This window comes from Sceloporus undulatus, chromosome 3 (genome assembly GCF_019175285.1).
Source record: "Sceloporus undulatus isolate JIND9_A2432 ecotype Alabama chromosome 3, SceUnd_v1.1, whole genome shotgun sequence".
NCBI classification, from domain to species: domain Eukaryota; kingdom Metazoa; phylum Chordata; class Lepidosauria; order Squamata; family Phrynosomatidae; genus Sceloporus; species Sceloporus undulatus.
The window spans coordinates 183,894,430-183,921,032 of NC_056524.1; the positions used below are offsets into that span (position 1 = coordinate 183,894,430).

At 39.6% G+C, this 26,603-nt stretch overlaps 1 protein-coding gene across 1 annotated transcript in view; it reads right to left on the bottom strand.

Annotated features, from left to right (window-relative positions):
• Positions 1–297: 297 nt before the first annotated feature.
• LOC121926370 (gamma-aminobutyric acid receptor subunit pi-like) overlaps positions 298–26,603 on the bottom strand; it is a 48,993-nt gene continuing 22,687 nt past the window's right edge. Inside the window, exons 6-9 of the mRNA XM_042459307.1 lie at positions 21,410–21,547; positions 13,710–13,862; positions 7,190–7,383; positions 298–1,030 (exon numbers count right to left, since the gene is read on the bottom strand). Coding sequence (XP_042315241.1) covers positions 722–1,030; positions 7,190–7,383; positions 13,710–13,862; positions 21,410–21,547 — 794 coding nt within the window. The 3' untranslated portion in view covers positions 298–721. The remainder of the gene's footprint in view (positions 1,031–7,189; positions 7,384–13,709; positions 13,863–21,409; positions 21,548–26,603) is intronic.

Genomic DNA, 26,603 nt, shown 5'->3' on the forward strand with positions numbered 1-26,603 from the left:
GAGTGTAAAGAAAGAATTCATGTTGAGTTTTTCTTGAGGAACTTATTGCAAATGAACAATTAGAAGAAGAGTAAGGACAAAAAGGTAATACTAGGTAAAATAGGTAATAGTCACAGGAAAATTGACATACATCATTTTTTGTCACAATTTAGCACTGGAAGTTCCTAATAATTAACAGGCTTGAAAGTAATTTTGTGTCACGTCAGTTGCATACAAAAGCTCAGTCTTTGAAGTAGCAGATTTTTTTTCTTTTTAGCAAAAATGTTTAATTGGCACTGACAGAATTTTCTTACATAATATTCTTGAAGGCCTATGCATTATTGACAATGCCAAAGGGAATACGGTATTTTACTGGGGAGTGGAAGGGGGCAATGGAGAATAAAACTTTCCTAGTTTCATTTTTAAACATATTAAACACAGGCCAAACTAATATTATGTAAGCCTCATTTACCAAAGTTTTACAAGAAAAAGTGTTCTGCCATTCAGTCAATATTACAAACAATAGTAATAGGCATGCTAAAAATGAAGTCATTTAAAAAAGCCATGAATAGATTTTGCACAACAGTAGTCTAACAGATGTAATTTACTCATAAATAACAGAAATACTATTTAATAAAATGGCAATCTTCTTTTGATATCCAAATGCAGTGCAGTGCTTTTCTGTGACACAAGTGGTACCCCCTGTCCCCATGTTATATACATGATGAGAAGTTTTAAATGCTTAAAAATACAAATAATACACCCAGTAAAAAACATTTACTATGATAAATGATAAGGGGAAAGAAAGTCGGGCGTAATTGTCTATGTGATATGGGTTTTTAACATGGAAGCAGTCAAATATACAGAAGAGTCTTTTCATCACAGTCATTGGTGAGTGACACCTGCTGTGTCTACTTTTCTCTTCTTTTCTACTGCTGGAAGTTTTGGCGAGCGTGTCTGAGTCAGCGCTGTTCATCTTTTCAGCCTTGCAACTATTAGCAATTGCTGACAGAACTCCATTGATCTCTTCTTCAGCTTCTTCATCTTCCTCCTAGCAAGAAAAGCAGTTAGACATCATCATAAATTCCAATATATATATATATTATAAATACTTATATTTATTCATTCAGTTTCCTTTACACAATGGGGAAAGCTGCACAACTAAAGGAGGAGGGCCACACATAACAATCTGATTTTGTTCAAACTCCTAGAAGCCGTCAAATAAAAAACACAAGTAGAACACGCAGCCTTTTCAGTTGCTCACAGCACAACTGGGATTGCCAGAACGGACCCATTTTATAAACCACTGTCTGAAAGGCTCATATTTTTGCCTGCTGCAATCTATGAGGTCAGAGTAGCTCAAAAACCACAGATCAATATATCACACTGCTTATCCCAAATTTCTATGTATTCTGTAACCTGAACCTTCCCAGAAATTTCTACTTAACTTCTGTGGTTTTCACATTTCATAGCTTCCATCATTTTATAGAAAATAAATGATTCTAGTACAGTCAAGCACAATCATGAGAACATCTCATGAAATTTCCTTTCAGTCCATCTATATTGATCTCAAATCTGTTTATTTTGTCCTTGAAGGTCTATTTAAGATCAAGCATTAATATGCAACCCAGGCTGTTAGTATGCAGTCCAATGCCTCCTAATAAATTAAATTGATAGTAAATGAAATTAACCTGGAGATATATTTTCATGTACCTGATGCTAGAGCTTTAATTTATACCTAATTTATACCTAATTTGTATTTCACTGTAAGTCTCTTTATTCATGGCTCTGGAGAAAGTTGGTTTATGTGTGCATTCCAATATAGCAATGACGGGTAAGTGTAGCCCTCCAGATGTTGTTGAACTGCAACTCCCAGCAGCCCTTGCCTTCATAGCCAGTGATGAGGTATTGAGGGGAATTGTACTCCTAACATCTGGTGGACCATATGTACACCTATACCTGCTCTACAGAGAGGGGAGGCCAAATTATATTCACTTATGATCTTCCATTGTAGCACAATGATTATACTTTAAAAGTACAGCTGTTGGCTCAGAAAACATGGAAAGCTGAGAAAACCCTCACCATTCCAAATGCCTTATTCATTATCAAAGGGAAATGATACAGCTTATAATCTAAAAACAAAGAGAGATATGAGCCTGGATGCATTTTTTTTTTGTTACATATCTGTTTCTTAATAGGAAAAATGGGAAAATCTGTACCAAACTGCAAGTTTATTGCCCAGCAGGAAAGAATGTTGTGCACATATATTTTCTTCTCCTCTGCAAGGTTCTGAAAGTTATTTGCAGGTGGCTGATGTTTTATCAGATTGCTTTTAGTTCTTTTATGTTCCCTGAGAGGGAGCTAAATGGTATATGGGAAAATAAAGCATCTGGAATGGCATATACCAGCCTATCATTTGTAGGTTACAATATTTTCTTCTCCAGGGGTATCTCCAAGAGTTGTTTTCAGAATGAGTTACTTACTCCATTGACTCAATAAAGAGAAACGGGGGAAAATCTATAACAGAGTAACAAGCACCTTCTCTGCTTTGTAAAATCTGGAAATGTCTAGGGTTATTGAAAGAACTACTGAGAGCTTTGAAAAGAGAAAATTAAACTGTTTCAGATTCTGGAAATGAATCTTGCCTATTAAGAAGAAGCTCATTTTTTTAGTGCATTTCTTTAATAAACAGCAAAATGGTATTAGTTTTACTCCTAGTCCTTGCTCTTAAAGAGCAGAATAGAAAGCAGATGGCAATATTAAAGGGGCTATACAAATGAGTTTCACAATCTATGGAAAGCAACTGCATGACAGCTGAAACCTACTGGAAAATGGCATCTGCTACTGCTTCCTGAGTCTATTAATGGATGCATTTGTTCAAATCCAGCAGCCCACAGGATGGGGAAAGCTTGTGCAAAGCTGTAAGTTTTCAACATGTTCAATGATTCCTCTTAAAGAGTGCCACAGTACCTTTGCAGCTTGGGAATTCTTGTGTAAATCCATTTCTAACTATATTTGTCAAGACTTCCTGATATGCTATATAGAAGCAGTAGGAACTAATGTTATGTGTCTGTACTCTGAGTATATATCATCTGTTGTATTTCCTTCCTTTCCCATTTCTCTTTTCCTGACACTTTATAATACATTTAGAAGATACAGGTTACAGCCATTTCACAAAAGACAGACTGCTGAGGCCCCAAGGCAAGTAAGCTGGCTTTGAAAACTTAGGGGGCACTGGGGGCAAAAGGTATGTGTTTTTTGCAGCAATGAGGGATGAAATTCTCCAAGGTATTCTAGGGGGGCTAATGTGGCCCCCTAGATTCCCACAGTTGCCCACTCCTGCAATATTTTATTATCCAATATAGTGAGGGACCCCTTCGCTCTGTTTGTGATATAACTGTGACTATTCAGTTACCTTTACAGTTATGGGGATGCTGGCTCACAAAATGGCACTGACCAAATACCATGTGTATAGTTTTTGTGGGTTTTTCCACCCTTCGACTTCACAAATACCATATGGTTCCAGTTCTAGATCACACTGTCCCTCGCGCTGCGTCCTTGTTTTCTGTTGTGGATGTTGATATAACTACACCGGGAGAGACTGCCACAGGCAAAGGGCTTGTAGCTTTCAGATTTTTTTTTAAAAAAGATACAATTATTCTACGTTAATTACTTTGCAGAAATAGGGAACTAAAGAGTTATTTTTTGAAATTTTAAGTTACAGTGGTACCAAACTGTTTCTATAGACTTTGAAAGTATAACTTGAGCTAATTACTTTTGAAAAGTGATTTTTCCAAGCTATGCACAGGCAGAACACCCATTGCGCCCCTCTACCTCCCTCTCTCCCCTTCTTCTCTCTCTCTCTCTCAAGCACATGCACACATACACCCACACACAAAGTACAGTGGATCCTTGTTATACGCTGGGGTTTGGTTCCAAGATCCCCCGTGTATAACAAAATCCGTGTATGCGCAAGTCCCATTAAGTATAATGACATAGCAAAATGGTGTCCCTAATAAAAAATGGAACATCAAGGTAAATTTATACTTTTTTGGAACATTTTCAAACCGTGTATGCTTAAATCCGTGTATAAAAAATCAGTGTATAAGAAGGACCGACTGTAAACCTTAAAAGGACACCACATGTGTTTCAAAGCAAAACAAAACAGTGACTGAGGTCACTGACTAATTTTCTTTTCTAAGATGATACCTGGGACCTACATGAGGTCCAGAAGCATTCCTGGAAATAAAGATGACAATGGAGGCTGGTGATTCATTTTTGCAACATGCCAATCTCACAGTTACACACACACGCAATGTGAAGAGAGCCTGGAGGGCATTGAGGAAGAGCTCTGAGGATACAATGGTGCCCACTAGTGGCAGCACATTGAAGCCCTCAAGAATAATGTTTTGTGAGTATGTCAAATGTTTCTCAGTATGTTTCTCAGATCAAGACCCTGAAATATGAGAGGATTCAATACCTTTTGGATTGAATAATGGTTTCTATTTTATTCTTTCTTTTTTACCTTTCATCTTTCATACGGGGTTACTATGAGGCACAATTTAAAGGCAAGTGAGCATTTCACACTGTTTAATGTCTCACACCACTGTGCTTATTATATCATTCCATATGAATGCCATTAAATCCATAATCCGTAGCAGAACAGTGTATATTCAAGACTTCTCAGGGCCCATTCAACTGCAACTTGTCAACTACATATCTACCACTGATTGTCTGTAATGCCTGCAGGGCAGATACATGTCTGTAAACACACCATGGGGGGCTGGGGCTAGTCATGGCCGCAGAGCACTTGTCTACCCTCTCTGTTTATTTCCAGAAATATATAACCTCTACAATGGAAGTGGTCCCACCAGATGGTGTTGGACTCCTGTCACCCAAGACCATGGGCAGAAATGATCTGGGCTGCTGTGATGATCTGGGCTGCTGTGGGGACAGCCACAGGTTTCCCCAGCTATGCTCTACAAGAAAGACATAGTTGGCAAGGGACAAAAAGAAATTATGATATGATTAATGCCTGCTCTACACAAGCAGCAGAACAGAGGAGCAGAATGGACTGCACCAAATACAGCACTTCAGATTGCAGGTGAGAGATGCCATTTTTGATTGCTTTCCACACACCAAGTTTCCTGCAAAACAAAACAAAATGCAACCTCACACACTAAGGAGGCATGTTCCATCTTGGTTTACTCCTTGCTGCACCAGCCTGATGGCAAAGCCTTTTAAAAATATTTACGGGATATTTAAAGAAGAAATATTTAATTATAATGCCCCAACTCAGTTTAAAATGAACCAGTTCTGTTATTATCTGTGTATGAGACCCAAGGACCATGTTGTTCTTGGAGCAAACGATATGGTTTTCTTGCATGAGACCTTAATTAAAGATTAATTTATGGCAACATTTAAATGCTTATTTGGGTTCAGAACAGAGAAACCTTACAAGGCCCTGTCCTGTCTGCCCAGATTTGACCAGAGGTCCTGTGCTTTGTTTCTGCAGTAGTCAAATAAATGGCATTTGGAATCTTATGCTAGGACATGAATAATAAAGCATCCTCTCTTCATGTTCTCCATCAACTGGTTTGCCACTTCTTCAGAAATGAGAAGCATACTGCCTTGATATGGGGCAGTATTATGTAGACATTATGACTAGTAGCCAGGGTGTAGCCATGGGTGGGCCAAATAAGAGCATTGCTCCCTAAATAAGAATCTTATTTTCCTTCAGTCGTCAAATTTCTAGAATTTCAGAGGAGACACTGAAAAAAGTTGACATCTACAGCTGTTTATTTGCTGTATTCACATTCTCTTGGTAACTTTGCCTGACCTTTTTCTTTGGGTACGTAAACTAAATTTCTAAATGCTCAACTGGTGCTCTAAGAACTTTATTGCACAGGCCCTGCAACGGGCCTGTCGCGTTCTAAAAGGGAATGTGATGGGGATGGAAGGTGGCAAAGAATGCATCTTACCGCACAGGGAGAATGCTGCTGCCACCGCACTACGTTCCCATCCCGTTCTGGATGTGTTCTCCAGGGGGTGATTTTCAGGAACGCTTCTCAAACATTCCTGAAAATTGCCCCCTCTGGGATGCATCCGGAACATGATGGGAATGTCCGGAAGCAGCAGCGTTCTCCCTGTGCAGTAAGATGCGTTCTTTGCCACCTCCCGTCCCCATCACATTCCCTTTTAGAATGCAACAGGTCCATTCCAGGGCCTGTGTGATAAAGTTCTAAGTTGCTGCAATGCTAGAAATTTGGGGAATGTCTGCGGGGGGGGGGGGGGGGGGGGGGGGGGGGAGATAAATTTTATTTGGGGAAGGCAATTCCTTTATTTTGCCCCCTCACAGTTACATACCTGTTACTAGCTGTTAAAAATGACAGGACATGAAACCTGTGGGCAGCTACTTATCATAATCTTTGAAAGTAGATGATTTATGACCAGCACTTACAATTTAAAGGACCTAGCATGATGTAGTGGTTTGATCACTGAACTACGACTGTGGAGCCCAGGGTTCATACCCCAGATCAGCCATGTAAACCCACTGGGTGACCTTTGACAAATCACACTCTCTCAGCTACACAGCACATGTTGTAATAGGCTAAACAATTGTAATATGATTCTTCCAAAGGATGTCCAGTCTGCAGCTACCCATCAGACACAGCTATGCAGCAGCATCTCTAGCAGAACTAGTGTTCATTTTCCCCCAAATCCCCAATCCATTTGGCCATGCTGACTGAAGGTTCTGTGAACTGTAGTCCAAAAAGTATTCCCCCCCCCCTAAATTCTGATCCCTTGTGACTGCTGCCATGGTCATACAAAAGCAAAATGTGCCCCAGAAACAGTCCCAGACTGCACACTTACTGGTCTTCCACACTGCAGAAATAAAGCAGTATGGCACAATTTTAACTGCTATGGTGCCATGCCATGGACTATTGGGTTTTGTAGTCTGGTGTGTCAGAGAGATGTGCTGTTTTATCAAACTACAAATCCCAAGATTCTGTAGTCATGGCAGTTAAAGTGATGTCAAATTGTTGTATTTCGGCAGCCTTTCAGAACTGGTACTCCTGTAGACTGGTGATGGTGAGGCCCACAAATGGAAGCAAGATGTGCTCTTGCAGCACCCAAAACAAAGGGCAGAGGGGTTCAAGGAGAGGCTTGGAGGAGTTGGTACATGAAGGAATGAAAACAAATCAGTTACCTTTGTGAGTTTTTTCATACCAGCTCTATTAAGGGTGCAGAAATGAGCCACAGCATATTCCAGTAATGCACCAAAGATGAAACTAAAGCAAATTCCCAGGTAGACATCAATTGCCTTAATGAAGCAATTAGCATTAGGAAGTGATGTCCTGGCTCCCATCATAAGTGTTGTCATGGTGAGCACTGTTGTAACACCTACAAAAAAAGAGGGTGGGTGGGAGAGAAACCAGAAATAATCTTGAAAGATTGCCAGCGGTATTACCTCTGGGATGCACCAAGAAGTTTTGCTGCATGAAGCAACCCACCAATTTGGTAGTCGAATCTTACTCAACACTGGCTTCATCTTTTGTACTTGATGGCAACAAGGTAGCTAAAGTGGCAAAGGGTTCACAGTATGATATACATGAAGATCTGTCCTCCACACCTTTCCACCACTTCCATCCTCCACAATCTGCTCCCTAAGGTGGCTGCCTCACCCTACCTAATGAAAGGGCCAGTCTTGGCATTTCCTGCAGCCTTTGGATCCTAATTCATGAGATGTCACCCCTTCTACATTTTGAACAATATGCACAGAGTTTGGAATTAAAGAGCTTAGTTGAAAGAAGTGGTAAATCTTTTTGATGAAAGGTTTTGTTTTGCTTTTTTTGGTAGAGTAAGAGGAAATATTTCTTTTCTATGGTGGAAAAGTTACAGAAGAAATAATGTCTAAACTGAGCTGTAAATTACTCTTTCAGGAGTGGCATATCACACGACCAAGTAATATAGGAAGGAATTACAACACATGACATCAAATAAAGCATAAAACATATTAGGAAATGCAAAGAATAAATACTACAGTTCTTTATTCATAGCTATCTTGTTAATTACTTCAGTTATTAAAACATGTACACATTTAGAAAATATGTAACTTTTGCAGTATATTTTCAGCAGGACAATAGCAACCAGAGACTACAGGTCTGTTTAGACAATGGTCACACTTTTTTACTTTTGGCTCTTCCCATCATTGTGAAGTAGAGGTTTGATCATTGTGTCATCCAGTGATGGGTAACCTTCTCTTACTCAAATTCTGGAAAATTTCCAACCACATACAAACACACACCAATCAAGTATGAATTGTATGTTGGACATTTGAAGTAGTCCCAGTGCTTAAAAGATTCCAAGCCTTTAGTTTGTGGTGATTTACCTTGTGATGTAGTGGTTTGAGCACTGGACTAGGACTCTGGAGACCAGGGTTCAAATACCTGCTTAGCCACAAAAACCCACTGGGTGACCTTGGACAAGTCACACTCTCTCAGCCTCAGAAGATGGCAGTGGCAAACCCCCTGTGAAAGAACTTGCCAAGAAAACCCTGTCACAGGTTTGCCTTAGGGTCGCTATAAGTTGGAAATGTCTTGAAGGCACACACACACACCTGCCTCCAACCTACGGATGTCTCCACATCAGAGTTGCCAAGTCTCATGGCTCTGGCTGAAGTCTCAAAAACCTGCTATAATTCTCCAGGCATCCAAGCCTGGAGACAAGTCTTCAGCTGTCCCACATATAGGTCCATTATTTACCCCAACTCTTGTTTGCCTCAACTGCCAAACATCACAAAGCATCCATGTGACTGCCTAACCACATGCCCCTTTGGTTCCGGGGGCTTTTTTGCCCCCAACTCCGAGGAAATTGAAAGTTCTTGATCTAGCAAGCGACTACACATTTTGATTCAGGCCAACCAAATCAGTTCTATACATTTCATCTCACTACAGGTACAGAAAAGACAGATAAGAAAAACATGACACAGTATTACAGATTTTCTTTTTCCTGAGGTAAGTGATAATGTCTGCTATTGATCCCACAGCTAGTGCTTCTCAGGAAAATTTAAAGGACTTATCCAGGCACATTATGTGCACTTAGATTTCTGCAACATGGTACATTTCGTAATTGGCCTCCTGTTAGGCAGCCAGTGAGGCTCATATTCGTACAATTTAGCTGCTTTATCAGGGGCAAAAACCTACAAAGGATGAAGCATCATTTTAATGAGGTGTTTTTTCCTTGGCACTGTTAGAACTGCCCAGATCCTGTGGGTCTGTTGCATAGTTCTGATTATGTTAGGGATTCTTGACAGCAGCTACATTACAGCATCCAGCTATTTCTCTTGCCAAATTTGTCTGTTTTAAACAATTACTCTTGTTTGTAATCTTGAGGTTTTTAATTGTGTGAAGCTCATTAGTGGGTGGTAGATTTCATGTACCTGAAGATTTTGTCTGAACTCCAGAAAGTGTTGAAACCCATTCCTAAGGTAGATAAGACACTGAACCATAGATAGCTCCTTTAAAGTTCAGAGAGAAAAAATGGTGCAAATTTTCCTCTCTACTGGCATGGAAGCCACCAGCTGCCATTGGTGGAGGCAGTACAAGAGGCTCATGATACAGATTCTTAATGATTGTTATTGTTGCTTACAATGAAAGTAGTCAGTTCTGGCTTTTTTTTAGAGGCCAAAGCTTCAGCTTTTCATGGCCTTCCCAAAAGACAAGAAAGGGGTGAGCAGCCTGAAATGTTGCTTCATCCCTCTCGTGTTTTTGAGGAACCAAAAAGACCTGAAGATGAATGAAAGATCAATGAAAGATAAATGAAAACAAAGAGAAAAAGGCTTCATTTCTGAAGGAAAGAGTCACCTGTCTCCTCACTGCTGGCTTCTTTGTTTGTCTAGAGCATTTTTCATTAAGGACCAATGCATTCTAAAATTGCAAAGGCATCCCCATCTTTTTGACAGCTTGTTTTTGGACATTCTGCTGCTTTGACATCTAAATTGTAGTCATGCACTACATATAGTCATGCACTATATTTTGTACTACATGAACTCTTCCTGGAAGCAAAGATGACAAAACTGAAGTTGCTTGTTTTTTGGCCATATCATGAGAAAGCATGGCTCACTAGAAAAGATGATAATGCTATGGAAGGTAGAATGCAACAGAAAGAGCAGAAGACCACATGCCAGATGGATAGACTCAATCAATGAGGTCACGTGCCTGAACTTGCAGGATCTAGCAGAGGAATGGAGGACAGAGGATCTTGGAGATGTCTCATCTACAGGGTCACCATGAGTCAGGATCAACTTCAGGGTAGTTAACAACAACAACAAACTACATTTTAACCCTTGGTCTGCTCTTTTGACCACTGCTGCTGTTTTTTCCTCCCTCTGTCTCTCAGTATGCTATGTTTTTTCTCTCTGTGTCTATTCAGCGTGCTGTTTTTTCCCTCTCAGTCAACATGGCACCATCTGGTGTTCAGTCTTGAATGTGCAAGCCAAAAAAAGATGGGTTTTCAAGAGATTCCACTTTTTGACAGTTCTCCAGTCCCTAACCCAACAGATAAATGAGGGCTTCCTGTATTCAAAACTCTTCCTGTTAAAAGTAAATAGATATTAAAAGGCCAACAGCAAGATGACAGCTCCTCCTCATAGTTGTTAGTTTCTCAAACTAATAAGCGTCTCTCTTACACCTTGGAGGGCAGGCAAAGATGAGACACAGGTCAGGCTGTAAGTCACTCCAGCACTCCCTACATGTAAGGATAGTTCTGGGGCACAGGGAAATGATTTGGATTCAAAACAGTCGGGGCAGTTTCTCTTCATGTCAGTTACAGTAGGTGCCTTAAAGGGTTGCCAAGATGTTGGGGTTCATTTCTAATAAAGTAAATATTGATTTTTTTTAAAAACTCTTTGGTCTGAAATAGTATATTTCCTTATTTCTTTTTCCCTTCATATTTTCAGGTTGCCCACCTTCCCATTTTCCCTTGAAACAGCTGGCAGATTTTTACATTTATGATTCATAGGTAGGACTTTTTGGTGTATCAGTGGATGTCTGCTCACAAACTGATTTTCTAACTTCACTTCAAATGGGTTTTGGACCTGGATTTGGAATCAAAACAGCCTTAGGCTGGCTCTGTACTGCAGAAATAAAGCAGTTTGACACTGTTACTGCCATGGCTCAATGCTATGGAATCCTGGGATTCATAGGTTGTTTTGGCACCAGAGCTCTCTGACAAAGAAGGCTGACTATTTCTCCAAACTACAAATCCAGGATTCCATAGCACTGAGCCATGGTAGTTAAAGCGGTGTCAAACTGCATTATTTCTGTAGTGCAGATGCAGATTTTGTTGCTCTGTGGAATGGCTCTTTACTGAAAGAGGGACAGTGGATGTTTTCCACTGTTGATTCTCTTGGACCTGTTAGCAGCTTTCAGTACCACTAATCATGGTATAGTATTTTGGGGGTTGGGCTGCATAGTCTGGTAATCGACTCACTATGCTGCATTGGCCCTTTTCTCTTTGGGTGTCCCCTTCCAGGAGAGGAAGCTGGAAGATAATTTCTCATCAGCTTTTATACTCGAGTTTCCATAGAACTCTATTTTATCCCACAGAAGGATCAGTGATATACAGGTAACACCCAGTTCCATCTTTCCTTTTAATTAAATCCAGATGTGGCAGTGGGTATTATAAATGGCTAGGTGTGGACAAAGACTGGATTAGGGCCAACATTCTGAAACTGAATCTCAACAAAACTGTTCATCTGTCCAGTGGACAGTAGTTTACTGAGAATCAGATACATAGTTTGGGGATACTTATAGATCAGGCACTGATGGAGTAGAACTTTTGAGTTCCAGGTATATATGTAGTTACATAGTTGAAGGGCTGAGATTTGAATCCCACAGCTGTGTAACCATGAATGTATACTTGAGGCTTGAATAATATACTCTGTCACTGTTTACACATTTGCTTTTCCATCCATGTATCTGAGGAAGTAATTTTTTAAAATCTACTACAGATCCTGATAATATACATTGGTTGGTCTTAAAGGTGTTACAAAGGTGCTGCTTCTTTTTTCTTCTTCCTCCTCTACTTTTTATACTGAAGAGTAACATGACTGTCCCTCAGAAAATATGTTCGGCATTGCCACAGAGGGTACAGGTAGCCTCAGGAATGGAGAATGCCTTTTATCAGTTTAAGCTGGTAAACAACAATCATACCTGGACAGTGTTATCCCAACTACATTATGCCATCTCTCATTTGGATTACTGCAACACATTAGTTGTGGGGCTGCTTTGAAAACAGTCTCTAAACTTCAGCTGCTACAAAATAGGATCTGTAAGATTATTAATGGGGATTGGTCGATACAAACATGTTAAGCCATTGCTTTGTGATATGCACTGGTTTCCAGTTTATTTCCAAATCCCGTTCAAAGTGCTACTATCAACTTTTAACGCTGTGAATGGCTTTTGGCCTAGTTCTGAAAATCATCTTCATAGGACATTAGAGAATGTCTGGTGGGGGTGCATCTACACTGTAGAAATAATGCAGTGCCGTATCTCCATCTTATGAAAATCCTGGGATTTGTAGTTTTAAAAGGTCTTTAGCCTTTTCTGCCAAAGAGTGCTAGAGCCTCACAAAACTACAAACCGCAGGATTCTATAAGATGTAGCCATAGCAGTTAAAGTGGTGTCAAACTGCATTATTTCTACAGTGTAGATTCACCCTGGGTCTCCCTGACAAATGAGGTGAGGCAGACAGCCACCTGGGTGACTTTTCAGTGGTGGTGAAATGGCATCCCCAGAGAGTTTCATCTGGAACACAGGAGCTGACTTATGCTGAGTAAGATATTTCATCCATCTGTTCCAGTTAGTATCCACTCTGATTGGCAATGACTCACCAGGGTTTCACGCAGGATATATCCCACCCAAGATCCTCTTGGAATTTTTATTCTGTTTTTAATGTTTAATGATTATTGTGTTTTAGTTAAGGGATGGGAGATAAAATTTTAATTTGTATACGTTATGTCTTGTTTGGGTATTTTATTTATTTTCTTATGTAAATTGTTTATGTATTATGCATTTGTTTATGTAATTTTGTTTAATGTTTAATTATGGTTCTATTTTCGTTAAGGGATGAGGAATGGAATTTTAGTTTGTATACATTGTGTATTTAGGTATTGTATTTATTTGCTTATGTAAATTGTTTATGTATTTTGCATATTTGTTTATGTAATTTTGTAAACCACCTTGATGTTTTGGAAAGGTGGTATATAAATAAAATGTATTATAATAATAATAATTATTATTATTACAAGGGGTATCTAGTCCACTATCCAAAGCACTCCCGACAGATGGCCATCCAACCTCTGTTTAAAACCCTTCAAAGGAGGAAACTCCACTACTCTCTAAGGCAGCATTTTCCACTGTTGAGCAACTCTTACTGTCAGGAAGTACTTCCTAATGTCTAGGTAGAATCATCCCATCCCCCCCCCCCCCCGCCCGTAGTTTGAGTTTATTTATTTACAGTGTTTCTGTACTATTCTTTAGTTGGGAAAATTTTGAGAAAGTCACATTCTCTCAGCCTCAAAGGAAAGCAAAGGCAAAAAAAAAAAAACAACAACCTCTGAACAAATCTGGTCAAGAAAACCCTGTGATAATTTACTTTAGGAACACAACTTGAAGGCACACCATAAGATGACCTTTGCATGCACATGAGTGATTTTTCTTACTCACCTATGCAGATCCTGGCTGGCACTGACGATTGGCTTATCCAGAAAGACACCCAGGACAGAACAACCAGTAAGCTGGATGGTACATATGTCTCAAGGATAAAATACAGAATGTTTCTCTTGAGTTCAAAATGGAAGACTAGCTTTGGATAGTGTCCTGTGTAAAACAATAAAATCAAAAGAACATAAAAACAAGCGGTTGAGTTGAAAATATTTTGACATGATAACTTTTTTCTTTATACGTATTTTGAAAGTGTCAAATATGACAAGCTTCAAAAATTGTCAGCTTATCAGTTCACCAACTTTGACTATAAGTTTAAGGCTGTCTTTGGAGTGATCATTTACTGCTTCTAAAACAATCTGTAAGTCACAAATATTAAATAAAAGTACATATTAAGAAGAGGACTAGACAACAAAATTAGTGCTAAGGTGAATATTTATGTATCCATTATGCAGCCTGTATAATACAAAAATGCTTCTAAAGGTTTGCTTCTCTGAAGATGCCAGCCAAAGATGTTGGCTAAACGTCAGGAATAAACTCTTCCAGAACATGGCCACATAGCCTGAAAAACCCACAAAAAACTAAGTTTGGAATATGGCCAGAAAACTCTGCTGCATATCCAGGTATCACTTACAATCAATGGTTTTCAAATTTCATTTAGCTTTACTAGTGAGCTTTATTTCTAGTTGCTGTCAAATCTCTCAGCTCCCTGAAACCTTTGGCATGTGCAGTGGAAGATACAGGAGGATAGGTTAGGGCTAATTTCTTTTTCTGCCTGGGGAATGAAGATGATAAGAAACAGGGACTTGTTCCATTGCTTCAAAGAGACACTTCTGACATCATAATAAGGTATCTCAGCTTTCTGACTGTTCATCCTTAGGCAGCAGGAATAGCACCATCCATGCACAGAACAAAGGTGCCAATGGCTCACCAAGAGGAACCCAAAGGTCTATGGAAATACAATTTTTAACCAACAGAACTGGGAAGGCTACTCTCAAAACAGCTCAGTGAAAACAGAGTGTACTTTGTGGCCATGGAACGCTGTCTGGCTGTTGGGAGGAAAAGGGGGATGTAATGAAGTCATAGATCATGTGAACTGAAACACTCCACACTTTCAATTTCAGGTCCTACTTGCTTTGGCATACTCTAGTAAACATGAGAACTCAAATTTGTCTGCTCCAGGGCATTCTGATGGCTAGAGGGCATGGGGCTCTAGAACAAGCACATTTGCTGGTTAATGTTAGAGTCCAGCTCCACAGTTTATCACTCTGAATTACCAGGAAGGGAAACAGTAAACATATATAGGCAGTGTTGCCTGCCCATTATTTTCTAAGGCAAGATTTTTGTGGGTTTTTGGGCTATGTGGCCATGTTCTAGAAAATTTTCTTCCTGACGTTTCGCCAGCTGAGTCCTTATGCAAATGCAAATGGGAAACCATTTGGAGACAGGGGCTTTCCCAGCAGATAATGATCACCAATTAGCAGGCATTAATCTTCTTTTGCATTAGCCTCCCAGCCTGGTCATCAGTAAAGAACAATAAACATGCAAATCACTCCTACATTCCCAGGCTCACACAGTATATATACACCCAACTTTTTCTAGGCAAAGCATTCTCTGAAGATGCCAGCCACAGATGCTGGTGAAACATCAGGAAGAAAATTTTCTAGAACATGGCCACATAGCCCAAAAAACCCACAAAAAACCATGGATGCCGGCCATGAAAGCCTTCGACTTCACATTTCCAAGGCAACTTTACTATTACTGTTAGTACAGGAGTGATTTTATCCCAATTTATTGAAATGCTACAATAATCAGGCTAATTTTTCCCAACATAGTATATTGGTTGTTAATACTTCTACATTACCATGCTGGCTGGATTTCATGTGCTTATCTCTTTCAAATTGCCTTTTTCATAATTGTACAGTATGTGATTTGGAGAACCACACAAAACTAATTTGTTAATATTTTTTATTGTCTATCTGCTCTATCTAGAGATGTTAAATGCCTTTGAGTGAGCCTTGACTCATGGTGATCCCATAAATGAGACATCTCCAAGACCCCTTGTCCTCAACCACTCTGCTCATGTCCTGCAGGTTCAGGACCCTGATTGAGTCTATACATATGATCATTCTCTCTTTCTACTGCTTTCCACCTTTCTCAGCATTACTATATTTTCTAAGGAGTCATGCCTTTTCATGATGTGGCCAAAGTATGACAGCCTCAATTCAGTCATCCTGTCTTCCAAGGAGAGTTCAGGTTTGATTTGTTCTAGGACCCAATTATTTGTCTTTTTGGTCTTCCATGATACCCTCAGCACTCTTCTCCAGCACCACATCTCAAATTAGGTGATCTTTTGCTCCACTTTCTTCACTGTCCAGCTCTCACTTATGTACATGGGGATGGGGAATACAGTGGCTTGGACAATCCTAACTTTAATGTTCAGTTTTCTATATTTACACTTTAGGATCTTCTCCAGTTTTTTATGGCTGCCCTTCCAGTTCCTAGTCTTTTTCTATTTTATTGACTGCAATCTTCTTTCTGATTAAGGTATGGAACCCAAGGTATGGGAAACCTTAGCCTTAGGAATATTAGTTTCTTGTTATTTATGGCATATACCTAGATATGCAACTATATACCAATTGCTTATGTTGGCCAAATCCTGTTAGGGACTTACATCTTCATATGTGAACTTAATTGTGTGGGAAATAGAACTGGATAGATCCATAATGTCTATATTGACTAAAGGGGTGCTGTTATGTTACTACACAGGGAAACCAGCAAAGTGACTGATGCATATGGGGACAGATGCTCATTGGTCCTGTTGTGCATCAGGCCACCAGCTAGGGAGTGCTGATGCACACTGGGACACTTGCCAGTGTCCCATTACACATCTTCACAATTCACAAACAGGGTTTCTTAGTGCCTCTGTTACATAGCTAAGTATATGTAATGTTATGTAACATACACCATGATAGAGGATTCTGGCCATAACGATTAATGGGAATGGTGTACTGATGAAATATTCTACCCTCCTAGGATTTAATGCTCCATTTCTGCTTCCTACATATTCCTGTAAACTAAATAAAATGCTACATGTCAGTATTTATAGAAGATGTTTGTTATGTCATGACATTCCCAAGAGAGGTGTGTGGCCAGCCACAAAGAGCACAGTCCATGTCCTATCTTGAAATATGTATACAAATAACCTCATTGGCTGCCATTATGGTTGTACATCCTTCATAAAGTGCACCATTTTTTGTCACACTTGTTACAATCTGATACCTGAAAAGGCATTGCCTTAAGCAAATGGGTGGCCTCATTCTGAAGATTTCCCTTCTTTTTGACATGTACAGCATGCCCTTGTCAACTGCACACATTCATGGATCTGAGCTTCCACGGATGGCAAGCCCTGGCTTTTTCAATGGGTGTGTGCAAGCACACCCAATGAATAGAATGGGACTTAAACTCCTGCATTTTTTCCTATCCGTGTGTGTGTGTGCGCGCGCGAAACAGATCCCCCATGGATAGTAAGAGATTACAGTAGAGCAAAAATGCATGCCTAAACTCATTTTATTATCTGCAGTAAATATTTAATGTTACTTTTTCTTGCAGTTCATGGTGACTTCTATTTAAAGTTGGTCATTGTTGTAAGAGACATGTGTATATATGTGCCTTCAAGTCACCTGCCTGCTTATAACAACCCCATGAATTTCACAGGGTTTTCTTAGACAAGGAATACACAGAGGTGGTTTTGCCTGTTTCCTCCTCTGAAATACAGCCTACAGCACCTGGTATATAGGGGCACTGGTTTTCTGCAGGCTTTAGGTCTATATGTACTCAAGTTCTGTTGTTAGGGTTGCCATAATTGTCCACTATCACCAGAGACAAAATGTAGGACAAATTTGAGACCAAACTGTAGGACAACTGCAGGACAAAACTCAGCCCAAAATGTAGGACATTTAAGGTCCTCCATTTTTCTTAAATGTCCTACATTTTGGGCTAAGTTTTGTGCTGCAGTTGTCCTACAGTTTGGTCTTGAATTTGTTCGACATTTTGTCTCTGGTGATAGTGGACAATTATGGCAACCCTAGTTGTGGGATCCATTTTGAAAAGCACATCTCTGCAACCTCAGGTTCTAGAGGCAAGCTGGAGCTCATATTACATAATTATGTTAACCATGTATCACACAGTTTAAATGTCATTTATCATTCTAGAGTAAGTATAGATGGTCCTGGTCAGCATCGATCCCACCATATGGTATGGTTGAGGGATAAAACTTACCTCATTTTTAATTTTAAAATTCTGTCTCCTCTGCAGGAAGATTATTTTAAACAAGAAAAAAATTGATTGGCATGGTTGCCATTATTTAATTAACCTTCATGCAGAGACTATACTGTTATCTGCCATTAAGATTTAAAAAATAACAGATGAGGAGGAATGTTTATTAAACTATCCTTTACCTGCACAGTTGGCCTAAATATGGATTGAGACATGTACTCTAGAGTTGTTTTTTAAAGTTGTAGTGTGTAGTTTGTCCCTATGTAGGCCCAGTTCTAAGCAGCTATGAAAAGTTCAAGGTCCCATCAATAAAAAAAAATACTGTCTACAACCACCAGCACCAAACAGTCTTATCAATACTGGGTGGCTACTGTGTTTCCCCCACTTTGCTCAGTAATAGAGCCTGGGTGGCAAAGGGTAGAACATGCTAGTTAATTTCCTTGAGCTGCTTCTGGAATTTTGAGGTAATGATTCGTTGGGGCAATGGCACACTGGAGCCCAAAATTTAACAAAAAGTAGCACTGAAGAACTTAGAGATTCCTAGAGAGAACACTCCACTAGGCATTTGTAGCTCCTCCAGGACAATTCTATGGTCAATGTCTGGCACAATGTTGCACTGGAGGACCTAGAGATTCCAAGAGAGGTGTTCTCTCAGGTAAAAACATAGTGTTTTTGTTATTTGTGGTTTTTCCACATTCACGGGGGTCCTGTGCCTCTAACCACAGCAAATGTGGAGGGACGAGCATATAGTTAATTTAAGTTTGCCTGCACAAAAAAGAATGAGAAATTATTTTTTGTAAAAAAAAATAAAAAAATAAAAAAGCAAGCATCAAGACTGGAAGAAAAAAACATACAAAGAAACCCCATACCCCACTCTTGAAGTGGGAACTGTGTGAAGCAAATGGTTAAAATGAGTGAACAGAACAAGCAACTACATGAAGCAATGGAATGAAAACAAAAGTGTGGGTCCCCCCCAGAACATTATATTTTTATGCTCCAGGCTATCCTTTATTCATTATTAGAAAATATTATTCTGTTTAAATGAGAGCAGTGGCCTCCTACTGTGTTTTTCTAGTAATATTTGGATGCTTTCTCCCTGGAACATGAAGAAGCAAACATATCTTTTTATTTTCTGATGGGTGAACCGGATCTGACTTCTCTTTGGACAGAGCAGCAATATGGAATTATTGGCTTGATGGCTAGCTGGGAGCAAAGTGAATAGGACAGCAAGCAGATGGTAGTTATGTAAGAAGTAAGCCACTTTCTGATCAAGAAGACTGCTAATGTCAATCTGCATTCTATCCTTATCCATGGGCATTTGGTGGTTTTTTTTAATGAGAGTTAGTACTTCAAATCACCCAACATTACATTTCCTTCCCTAGCAACACACTCCAACAAAGAGAGTGCACCAGACATTCTTTGATGTCAAGATTGCAAAATTCTTGAGTAACAAAATAGAAATTAAAATGAAAATTAATATGGAAAAGTTCCTCCTGATGCAATGTGCAGAAGAGAAAGTGTGTGTAGAATGTCCACAGGGGGAAAAACAAAGAAAGGGAGTTGTAGGAGTGTTAAGTGTATCTGACATTTCTTCTGCCCTTGAGGCAGCCCAGGGCATCTTAGGAATAGTGATACAAGAAGTCATATGCCTAAAGAGTTATTTCCCTCTTCTCTTTCCTCTAGCATACTAAGGTATGCAGCCAGGAACAAACCCTGACAGCTATACACAGTGCTGGTCAGGCTTTGCAAAGATATATTTTTGTGACATTTGTCTCTGGGTGGTTGCCATCTCTCCCTTTCTGTCCCCGCTTTCTTCTTAAGGTAGCCCTTGGTCACTTTCTGGTCATGTCTCACCTTCAGGAGACTTAGAGATACCTACTTTATTTATCCAAAGATTTTCAAATTGCCTTTCTGTGAACATTTCTCTCACAAAGTCATGTACAGCAGGTTCCATAATAAAGTGTAATGGTTTGCTGTAAAGCCACCAACGTAGGACTACTGTGCTTCAGCTTAAATATGAAAAGAAAAAATCAAGCACAAAGAGACTAACCAAATGTGGATTGATCAAAGTTATAAATTAACTTGAAATCAAACATCATCAAATGTTATGTTCTAAGCTACAACAACCCAAAACATCCAGCCAAAATGGAGATTCTGGAAGGAGTAGTCCACTAAAGTAACATTACCAAGCTCCAAGGAAACATTTTTCTTGGGGAAGAGTCATTATTACAGAGGTCCTGTCTGTTCCACAGTGCCTATCAAACTGAACTACTTTATTGACTGACTAGAGAAAAGAGCTTCAGAAGATTATCAGGTTGTCAGCTTTCAACCTGAGATGCCATATAGTACTAAGATAACTTGCAATTACCACAGTCATAATATCACTACTATATTGCTTGATCTACCTATCTGTATATAGTGGTATGTACCTATGTGACCTGCATTTTACTGCAACTACTGTATACAGGTACCTTTCACATTTTCTTTCAATATTTACCATATGTACACAACTATAAGTCGACCTCATGTATAAGTAGAGGGCAGGTTTTGGGACCAAAATTATGGATTCTGATATGACCCATCGATGTCGAGCCATGGTATTGTGGGCCAAGGCAGAGGGCCCCGTCACAATCGCTCCAGGACCACAGTGACGGGATGGCCCACTCCTGAAACAGGCTACCACCATGGTCCCAAACAGGCCACTGGCAAGAGCTGATTAAATCCTTTTGCCGGTTGCTTCAGGGGTGTGCACTGTTTAAATGCCATGCCCCCAAAGCAACTGTTAGCCACTTTATTTGGACTGTCTGTTTCAGGCCTGAATCTGCAAGACCTAAGCAGGGCAGTAGATGACAGTAGGACTTGGAGGACTCTGATTCATAGGGCTGCCATAACTCAAAGTCAACTCAACAGCATGTAATAACAATAAAAAAGTCACCTTTCCTTCATCAGTAGGGAAACAAGGAATACTTCTTTAAAAAAAATCTAGTATGGGGAATTAGATCAAGTTTGGGCAACAATCAGAGGCTGGGGGATACTTTGGCCACTTCTAAGCACACCCCTTGTTTTGAATCCCTTGCCTCTATTAAGTGGCATCACTAGGGTTTGGTGCAGTAACTCAAACCACTACTCTATGCTGGCTATTCTGCATCACTTAAACTTATCTTTGTGTGACTCCCTGAACCCATAACTCATGAGTTTCTGTTAATGTGTGGGCAAGTTTACTACAGTAGGTCTGATTAGACGACTGAAGTAGGATGTTTTGCATTTCCTTATGAAGACGTCACAGAGTAAGGTTGTTTAATTATGATACAAAACAGTAAGGAATCATTTAAGCAGATTAAAGCAAGCTGAAGGATTCAACAGTGAGGACAAGACAATTTAAAACAGGTTTAAAATAATTTACATTTTCCTCAAGAATTATTTACCTGTTTCATAAACAGCTTCAGATACCGAGGTGTAGTAGTCCTCCACTGTATATTGTGCCAGTCGAAGAGTATCCAAACCTCTCACAGAGTCATTTCCTCTTGTCCAGTAAAACATGACATCATTAATGTTATAACCCCCTGTATTTGAGCAGAAAGAAAGAGAAATGTTACTAAATGTGGAAATATAGTTTGATGTGTCCACATCATAGGCCTTTATTTGATACACACTGACAAACTTCTGCTTTACATCCCTCGGTTTATTGTTCAACATTTGGACTAGATTAGATGTTTAACAACTGCAGGGAAGGAGAGATTAAATAGCAGATCTGACACTAAGAACTTTATTACATGTTGCTTTTAAACCACCATAAAAGTTTGGTTGTATCATGATGCTGTATCCCTCTCACCATTGCCTTGTCTTCAAAGTGTGGTTAGCCTGCACCTTGCCACTGATCGAAAACCCCATCAATACACTCCCAATAGCACTGGTATAGTGCTTAATCTTCAGGTGCAGTAAGTCACTCCTGTAGCAGTTCCAGGAATGTGCAGTCATATGGTGTCAATGTCAACTCCTCTCCCCATCTTCCTTCTCTTCACTATTACAGAACAGTCTTTGGAGGAGGGGTGTTACAATATTTTTCTTTTCTTTTCTTTTCTTTTCTTTGTTAAACCACATTTGCAGAACTGCATTTACTTCACCCCTCCAAATAAAAAACCCCACAAGGCATTCTTCAGCTCCGTAATCAAGGACTGTTCTCTTACTTAATTAAAGATCAAGGATGTTCCGATGCTGGAGTTGCAAGTAATGTTCAGTGAGAGCTGACACTGTAAAACTTTACAGCAGGGGTAGAGAACATATGGTTCACCAGGTCTCATTTTATGTTTTTATATTACATTGACCAGATTTGTAATCGTAGATTGTAATCCCGCCTCGATCTACCCAGGAGAGGCGGGAAAATATAAATAATTTTTTAATTTACTTTATTTATTTGACTGCAGCGCCCATCAGCCCTATACAGCACAGTTACGTGTCAGGGATAATGGGAAGTGCACTTCATCAGCACTTGCTGGAACATCACATATTCCTCATTTCCACTTTACAGTGAAGTACGTAATACTAAGATGTTTCTATTTGATATTCATATCATGTCATATCCATTGATATGCATATTGTTATAATGCCAGATTACAATATGGTCCAATCTTTGCATATTTCCCTGTAAGGTATACAAATATCTACTGCTACAGGTCTTATTCGGGAACATGAATATCAGTACTGCTCCTTAGCACCCTGTGGTGAGTACTGCTGTCTGCCAAACAATAACATTTACACTGTTGTTTGAAATAGCTTTGAATGCCATATTAAGCAGATAATAAAAATTTTCATGTTTGTTTGCAAATTGCTAAAGGGGAAAAAGCTTTGAAAGCTTTGAAAACTAAAAAGCATGTACTAGTCATGCTTCTCCTTTAAAATAAACTACTTCTTTTCAAAGAGCACAGACAAGAGAAGGGGAATGAATAATGGGAGGATTTAAAGGATAACCTGCTTTGAAAACAATTACAGGTTTGTATTTCTGCTAGTCCCCTTTGTGACAAAAAAGAATTTTGCACACTCTCAGAATGTGATGGCCCTGCTCTTATTGGGAAAGATTAATAGTATATGTCATGCTTTTAGAAGGTGGCAACCAAAGAACTGGTTACTGCAAATCAGGGCATGTGAAATTCTGCCTTCATTCACAACTTTCCTCCTCAACCCTCTCTGTCAATGTCGCTGTTGTTTTTTAGGGGGCTACCAAATCAGAATGCTGCAGTGACTATAGTAATCACAATAAGCAGCAGTCCCCTTCTGTGCACAGTTGGCCCTCTGTATTAACAGATTCAGCATCCACAGATTCAAGAATGCATGGCTTGACAGTACTTTTTTTTTTTTTAATTCAAATGGTAAGCCTTGATTTTGCCATCTTTCTATAAGGGAGACCATTTTACTATGCCATTCTCTATAATAGTACTTGAGATTTTGGTATCCACAGGGGGTGGGGTCTTGGAAACAAATTGCAGCAGTTACAAAGGAGTGACTGTATATCTAAAAATAATTTACTAAGAACATGTCATCCTGACACCTTCTCTCATTAATTAGCTCTTAGAATCATAGAATCAAAGAGTGGGAAGAGACAACAAGGGCCATCCAGTCCAACCCCCTGCCATGCAGGAACTCTCAATCAAAGCATCCCTGACAGATGGCCATCCAGCCTCTGTTTAAAGACCTCCAAGGAGGGAGACTCCACCACACTCCGAAGAAGTGTGTTCCACTGTCAAACAGCCCTTACTGTCAGGAAGTTCTTCCTAATGTTGAGGTGGAATCTCTTTTCCTGTAGCTTGCATCCATTGTTCCAGGTCCTAGTCTCTGGAGCAGCAGAAAACAAGCTTGCTCCCTCCTCAATATGGCATCCCTTTAAGTATTAAAACAGGGCTATCATAGCACCAATTAACCTTCTCTTTTCCAGGCTAAACATCCCCAGATCCCTAAGTCGTTCCTCATAGGACATGGTTTCCAGACCCTTCACCATTTTAGTCGCCCTCCTTTGGACACGCTCCAGTTTCTCAACATCCTTTTTGAATTATGGTACCCAGAACTGGACATGGTATTCCAGGTGGGGCCTGACCAAAGCAGAATAGAGTGGCACTATTACTTCCCTTGAGCTAGACACTATGCTTTTACTGATGCAGCCTAAAATCGTATTGGCCTTTTTAGCTGCCACATCGCACTGTTGACTCATGTTCAACTTGTGGTCTACCTGGACTCCCAGATCTGTTTCACACGTAGTTTCATTCAGCCAGGTGTCACCCATCCTATATCTGTGCATTTCATTTTTCTGCCCTAAGTGCAGTACCTTACATTTTGCCATATTGAAATTCATTTTACTAGCTTTGGCCCAGCTTTCTAGTCTATTCAGGTCATTTTGAATTTTGATCCTGTCCTCTGAGGTATTAGCTACTCCTCCTAGTTTTGTGTCATCTGCAAATTTATTAAGTATGCCCCCAATTCTGTCATCCAAGTCATTGATAAAGATGTTGAATAACACTGGGCCCAGGACAGAGCCCTGTGGGACCCCACTGGTCACTTCTCTCCAGGATGAAAAGGAGCCATTGTCAAGCACCCTTTGGGTTTGACCAGTCAATCAATTACAAATCAATGTAACAGTTACTTTGTCTAGCCCACATTATCACTCTCTGTTTCCTGCCTCCTTAGCACATTTCCTGAAGTCTGTAAATAAAGTGGACTGTTTAAAGCAAAAATTGTTGGTGGAATTCCAGAGTGATTTGCACAGGACATGTTTATAGGATAGCACTATTTATCAAACAACAGCTAGTAAATTGAATAAAAGGGAGGTAAAGACTTCAATAGAGCCTTCTCGGCCCCCAAAAGGGTAATGCAGAATTATACTCCTATTAATCTAGTTGGTTTTGATGCTATATCTCCTACTTATCATGTGATAAGATTTGATGGTATCACTATGCTTTCCATTCAGTTAGGAGAGACTAGTGTGCCTTTTAATGACTGATGGCATTTTCAGGTGCATAGCAAACTATTTATTTTATTTCTCCAATGACATACTGCAGGAAATTCACAAGGAGACGCCTCCGCTGATTTGCAGACAGGCTGAAGAATACATTATACATCACTTAATTCAAGAGTAAGCTCTGTTAATTTTTGAAAATGGGTGCAATTACAGATTAATTATATTCATTGTACATTCATTAATTATTGTGGATTCCCTGGGGGTTTGTTACTCCTATGCATGTCTCCTCTGTAGTCCCATTGAATAAAACTTTGAAACATGGCAGATTACAATACAGACATTCTTGAACTCATGTTCATAAGCAGAACACCAAGTGGTGCCTCATTCATTTCAGTAAAAGAAAAGTATGTGAAAAGATCCTTCAGTAAAGAATTATGTGCATATAGGTCTTCCCACTTAATTTTGATTAATTCAAAAGGTTTTAAAAGGCAGTATTGCTCTGTCTATACATGTGAACATCTGTGCATCCTTTAAAAAATATCATTGAAAAAGGGTAAACCAAAAACAATACTGTGGTACCTTAGATGCAGGTGAGATAAAATGGCAGGTCATCCACCAGGTCTAAGGCCCCTGCTGGCTTGCACTAGCTTGGCAAGGAGGGAGGAGTGGAATTGCCTTTTTGTCTCTGCTAGTCTGTAAAATAACTTGTTTGCACACCTACCACCAATGACCACACTACACACTCTGGGAGGCATCTACACCTATAGAGTTTTCCACTAGAATATGAAGAACTGCTCCTTTCTGGCACTAAAGGTTTGTCCCATTTTGCTCTTTCCCATGGGGGGTGGGGGGGTGTCAAAGCAGATTTGCTTGCTGAATAAATTTATTATTGCTTAAACCTTTATTAATACATAAGCCATAATAAAGATCACAAGTTCACTTTGTGATGTAGAGCGATTTAGTGATTTAGAATAAATTAGTCTTTAAGATAACATCAGACTCTTTCTTGTAATAGTAAACCAACAATGTTATGCTTTTGGAAGCTGCTGCGATCAAAAAGTATATTTCATTTAATTAGGTGTACTTGCTGTTGTTTTTTCTGGCTGCCCTCGAGTCAACCTCGACTCATGGCAACCCTGTGATTGAGACATCTCCAAGACCCCATATCCACTACATCTCTGCTCAGGTCTTATAGGTATGCTTTCTTGCCTCTCTTTCTGCTGTCTCCCATTTTTCCTAGCATCTTTGCCTTTTCTAATAAGTGTTTCCTTCTCATGATGTGGCCAAAGTATGACAATCTCAGTTTAGTCATCCTGGCTTCCATGGAGAGTTCCGATCTGCTCTACGACCCATTTGTTTGTTTTTTGGCCATCCACAGTATCCTCAGCAGTCTTCTCCAGCATCACCTCTGAAATGAGTTGATTTTCTTTCTATCTGCTTTTTAAAAAAAAAAAAAAAAAACTGTCCAACCCTCGCTTCTATACATGATGATGGAAAATACAGTCATTAGGACGATCCTAACTTTAGTATTCAGCATCATATCTTTGAATTTTAAGATGTTATCTAGTTCTTTCATTGCTACCCTTCCCAGTTCTAGTCTTCGTCTGATTTCCTGACTGCAATCTCCACTCTGATCAATGTTTGATCCAAGGTATGGGAACTCTTTGACTATT